The sequence below is a fragment of the Oncorhynchus kisutch genome, linkage group LG13, assembly GCF_002021735.2.
Source record: "Oncorhynchus kisutch isolate 150728-3 linkage group LG13, Okis_V2, whole genome shotgun sequence".
Taxonomy (NCBI): domain Eukaryota; kingdom Metazoa; phylum Chordata; class Actinopteri; order Salmoniformes; family Salmonidae; genus Oncorhynchus; species Oncorhynchus kisutch.
The window spans coordinates 43,271,941-43,276,683 of NC_034186.2; the positions used below are offsets into that span (position 1 = coordinate 43,271,941).

At 46.5% G+C, this 4,743-nt stretch overlaps 1 protein-coding gene across 1 annotated transcript; it reads left to right on the plus strand.

Annotated features, from left to right (window-relative positions):
- Positions 1–282: 282 nt before the first annotated feature.
- Positions 283–4,439, plus strand: nphs2 (NPHS2 stomatin family member, podocin). The gene is made up of 8 exons (XM_020497516.1): positions 283–705; positions 951–1,054; positions 1,638–1,710; positions 2,083–2,165; positions 2,384–2,587; positions 2,937–2,992; positions 3,188–3,266; positions 3,554–4,439. The coding sequence occupies exons 1-8, from the start codon at positions 345–347 to the stop codon at positions 3,842–3,844; spliced, it is 1,251 nt and encodes a 416-aa protein (XP_020353105.1). The 5' UTR covers positions 283–344; the 3' UTR covers positions 3,845–4,439.
- The last annotated feature ends 304 nt before the right edge of the window (positions 4,440–4,743 follow it).

Here is a 4,743-nt window from a genome sequence, read left to right on the forward strand (position 1 = left end):
AGTTTTTCTATCTATGTCATGTTAATAGGGTTTCAAGTTATAGGCCTACACTGTGTGTGTGTGTGTGTGTGTGTGTGTGTGTGTGTGTGTGTGTGTGTGTGTGTGTGTGTGTGTGTGTGTGTGTGTGTGTGTGTGTGTGTGTGTGTGTGTGTGTGTGTGTGTGTGTGTGTGTGTGTGTGTGTGTGTGTGTGTGTGCGAGAGCGGGCGCCAGTAGGGAGGGAGGAAGGATAAACAGCAAAAGACAACAAGTATTGCCAACTATCAGCCCTTGTCATAGGCTTGTCGTAGGTGATTGCGACAGAGGAAGAGAAGGGCAGTTGAAACCACCACTAGCTTTGGGTTGGATGCTTCTTCTCATCACAGAGATTCCAAGAGGGATGGAGAAACGTCCGGAGTCAGCTTCCCCTCGCCGCACTCCGCGAGCAGGGAGGGTGGCTAAGAGAGAACATTCTAGGTCTCCGACTTCCAGGGGCCGCCATCACAAGGGCACCAAGACAGTGAGGCTCCCTGAGGAACATGAGAAGAGAGAGGGGCCAAAAAGGGATACCCAGGAGGCAGAGACCAACGGAGAGGTGGATAAAGAGATAGACAGGCCAGTCAAGTCCACGTCTACTGTTGTGGATGTGGATAATGTGAGAGAGAAAGAGAGGGGAGAGGAGAATGAGGAGTTCATGGTGCTACTAGAGAGTGAATGGCAGGAGGAAGGTAAGACATGTTTCTAAACATCAATATCTGGACCCCTATTCGCAAAGCATCGTAGAGTAGGAATACAGGTCTAGGAACAGTTTTACCTTTGCAGTCATAATGAATAAGAGAGGGGGGGGGGGGGGGTCTCTCCTACTCTGAGACTCTTTTGAATAAGGGACCTGGTCTTTGATTTTAAATGATGATATCTTTGATAAGGACATTAGCTTACTGTGAGTGTGAATCGTGGTATTTGTCCTCACCAGGCGTGAAGCCGAGGAGTCTTGGAGTGTGTGAGTGGCTACTCATGGTGTTGGCTCTAACCCTGGTCATTCTGTTCTTTCCCATCTCCATCTGGTTCTGTGTGAAGGTAAGGATGTTCTACCTCCATTACATAGACAACACAGAACGAAAGGGGATGCCTAGTCAGTTGCACAACTGAATTTGTTTTCAGCATTTAACCCAACCCCTCTGAATCAGAGAGGTGCGGGGGGCTGCCTTAATTGACATCCATGTCATCGGTGCCCGGGGAGCAGTTGTTGTTGGGGGTTAACTGCCTTAATCAAGGGCAGAATGGTTCGGGGATTCGAACCAGTGACCTTTTGGTTACTGGCCCAACTCTCTTAATCGGTAGGCTACCTGCCGCCCACATGACACAGTATAACAACTTGATGATGACTGTGTAAAAAATGTTCAAGCAATATTTCAGAGTTGGACATCACTCACCAAATGGTAGATTTCTATAGTGTAGAATGAAGGCACAGTATCTGGTGAATGACGACATTTACAAGGATTCAGCACCCCCATTTTTTGGGGTAAGAATAGTATCAACTTTGGAGTGAAAATGTGTGATCTGTTATGTTTCATTGAACGACACAGTGGGCTGTCTTTCTGTGTGTTATTCCGTTATGGCAAAGTCTTGATTGACAGCTCGTCACTATGTTGACTGACAGGTTGTGAGGGAGCATGAAAGAGCTGTGATCTTCAGACTGGGTCACCTACTGCGAGGGAGACCCAGGGGACCAGGTTTGTGCTTGTTATTATATTACTTGAGGACTCGTTCGATGAGTCATTCATAGTGTTTTAAGCGTAATGGGATCGTCTTAGGGACACACATAGGGGGTTACTCATAAAATGGTATGACAGGAAAATGTCACGTCTGTCACGTTTTTTTCAAACATGAAAGAATTGTCTTGGGCTAGGTACGAGGCATGCATCAAACAATCTCTGAATTTCTGAAATGGATTTGAAAAGGCAATTGGTAACATTTTACACAGCGCAAGTCCTGTGAACAAGCCCTCTTAGCCCACATGCTTATCAAACTGTGCGTGTCCATGACACCGTGTGTAAAAAGATGTCCTCCAATCTCTCTCTACTGTATGTCCATTCGGGACCAAGGTCTACTTTTCTACCTCCCACTACTCGATGTTTTCCAGAAAGTGGACATCCGTCTAAAAATGCTCAAGGTCCCAGCTCACACGGTACGGTAACTCCTCTGACAGCCTACAGAAAAAACTACAATCTACATCAAATATTCCCCCCCAAATTCCTCTGAGCATGAATCTTTTACTGCTGCAATGTGTGTGTGTGTGTGTGTGTGTGTGTGTGTGTGTGTGTGTGTGTGTGTGTGTGTGTGTGTGTGTGTGTGCGTGTGCGTGTGCGCGTGCGTGTGTGTGCGTGCGTGCGTGCGTGTGTCCAGGTGGTGACCAAGGATCTGGTGAGCACGGAGCTGAGCGCGGTGTGTTACTACCGTATAGAGAATGTGGCTCTGTGCAGCACGGCCCTGTCGGGTGTGAGTGCAGTGCTGCAGGCCCTGGTACAGGTGGCAGACAGAGACGTTCTTGCCCACCACGACTTCACCCACATCCTGCTGGACAGGAAGAGGATCGCCCAGGAGATCCAGGTACCTAACCTGTTGTACAGTCTTTGTATGGGTCTGTATATTGACCAGACCTGGGTTCAAATGCTATTTGAATTTGTCTTTGCTCTAACCTAGAATGCCAAATGGGTAGGGTTTGGACTATCTAATTGTTCCATTAAGTCAGGCAAGCTCAATCAAGCACAGACAAAGTATTTGAAATGTTTTCCAATATTATTTGAACCCAGGTGGGATATTGATGTTTGATATTGACAATGGTTATTTGTGGAATTTGGTATTGAGCGGCGTAAAATCACCTGGATTGTCCAGGAATTTTTGTGAGTGAATGGGTGGTGGAGTATGAATCATTCTGCTCTTTTATCTCAATCTACAGGTGGCTATCGATTCTGTAGCTTGTCAGTGGGGGATCAAGGTGGAGAGAGCAGAAATGTAAGACTTTCATCGGTGGCTCATTTACATACAGGCATTTGTAACATTTCCCGAAACTAGACGAGGCAACGAGTTGCCACGTTGGCTGGTGGTGTCGTAAGCGAATGTTTAAAGAACACGGTACATGTCGGAATGGTCATCTTGTGTCTTCACCTTGCTGACGTGTGTGTGTGCTTTTCACCGTGTTCATTTCAGAGAGGATCTTTCTCTCCCCATTGAGCTGCAGCAAAGCCTAGCGGCAGAGGCTGAGGCTAAGAGACAAGCCCAAATCAAGGTGTGTCATCAGTTTTTTTGGTGTGTATGTGTACAATGGGAAAGGGGGGATACCTAGTGAGTTGTACAACAGAATGCATTCAACTGAAATGTGTCTTCTGTATTTAACCCATTCAAGCCTAGACACACACACACACACACACACACACGTATATGTGTGTGCGCGTGCGTTGGCAGGAACGCATGTCAGAAGGGAGGTAGGATAAACAGCAAAAGCGAAACAACAAGCGTTGCCAACTTGGGACCCTTGACCTCTAACCCTAGGCTCCCCTCCTCCCTGTTCTGTAGGTGATTGCAGCAGAGGGAGAGAGGGCAGCCTGCGAGGCTCTGAAGGCATCTCTGGACTCCCTCTCTGGTTCCCCGGCCGCCATCCACCTCCGTCTCCTCCAGCTGCTACACACCCTCCGCACCGAACGCCCAGCACTGGTCCTCACCCTCCCCTCAGACCTCCTCACCCTGCCCCGTGACCCCTCACCCTTAACCTTACCCGCCCCAGCTCCAAACGTGGCTCCAGCTAGTCCCATCCCAAAAGGGGGAGAAACCAAAGAGGAGCGGAAGACAGACTCGCCGATGATGTAGTAGACAGAGAGAAAGGGAAGCATCTTAATTCGGGTGCCTCTCAATTGTCTGAAGTGGCTGCACTGGTCTAAAGAGCTGTGTGGTGGGTACCAGGGAACCTGATTCTGCCACTCCAGTTCTTTCCTATCAGTGCTGATGAAGTGAAGGAAGCAGAGGAGGCCACTTGAGATTATTGATATGCACCCCTCATATCAGATTGAAGAAGTGTGAAAATCTTATTCGGTGATTGTTTAGTTTTTTCCTCTGTAAAGTAATGTTAGTCAGTATAGAGATGAGTGTTTTTATTGTATCATTTATACAATAAACTGATGACACACTCCACCTACATTTAGACAGTGTGAAGGTAAATAGGGTCCATAATAAATGAATAATAATGATAATAATATCATTTAAAAATAGGAACCATACAGCATGTTTCAGACCATTTACATTTTTGTATTTTTATTTCAACCTTTAACTTGGCAAGTCAGTTAAGAACAAATTCTGACAAATTCTTAACAGTAAGCCTGTAGGACATGATTGCTTAACAAATAGCATGCAAATGACAGAACAACAACAAAAAATACAAATGATTAAATACTGTTGAATGCCCAGACATGTGCTCCTCAGACTTCACTGTGCATTCATTTGTCAAATACAGGGGAGCCGAGTTCCCATTACCTCTAAAACTACTGTACTGTTTTCAAGGTTCAGCGTTTCTTGGGCTTGGTGTGTTTGGGGCTAGTCTCAGGCCTCTGACTCATTGTTTTGGGTTCAGGGGTGGACACATTTGACTTAAAAAAAACACTGCCACAGACTTCTTGCTCACTGCAATGCAAATTCTATAGATGAGTGTCCAAATCCCAAATCCAACAGTGTTTTTGATCGGCCTGCTGCAGGAGAACCTTCCTGAGGTTAAA

Excerpts from the sequence above, each read along its gene's own strand:
- nphs2 (XM_020497516.1), top strand. The coding sequence starts at position 345 with ATGCTTCTTCTCATCACAGAGATTCCAAGAGGGATGGAGAAACGTCCG. Across the intron at positions 1,055-1,637 it reads CCATCTGGTTCTGTGTGAAG|GTTGTGAGGGAGCATGAAAG; the intron begins GTAAGGATGTTC and ends GTTGACTGACAG. Across the intron at positions 2,993-3,187 it reads AAGGTGGAGAGAGCAGAAAT|AGAGGATCTTTCTCTCCCCA; the intron begins GTAAGACTTTCA and ends TGTTCATTTCAG.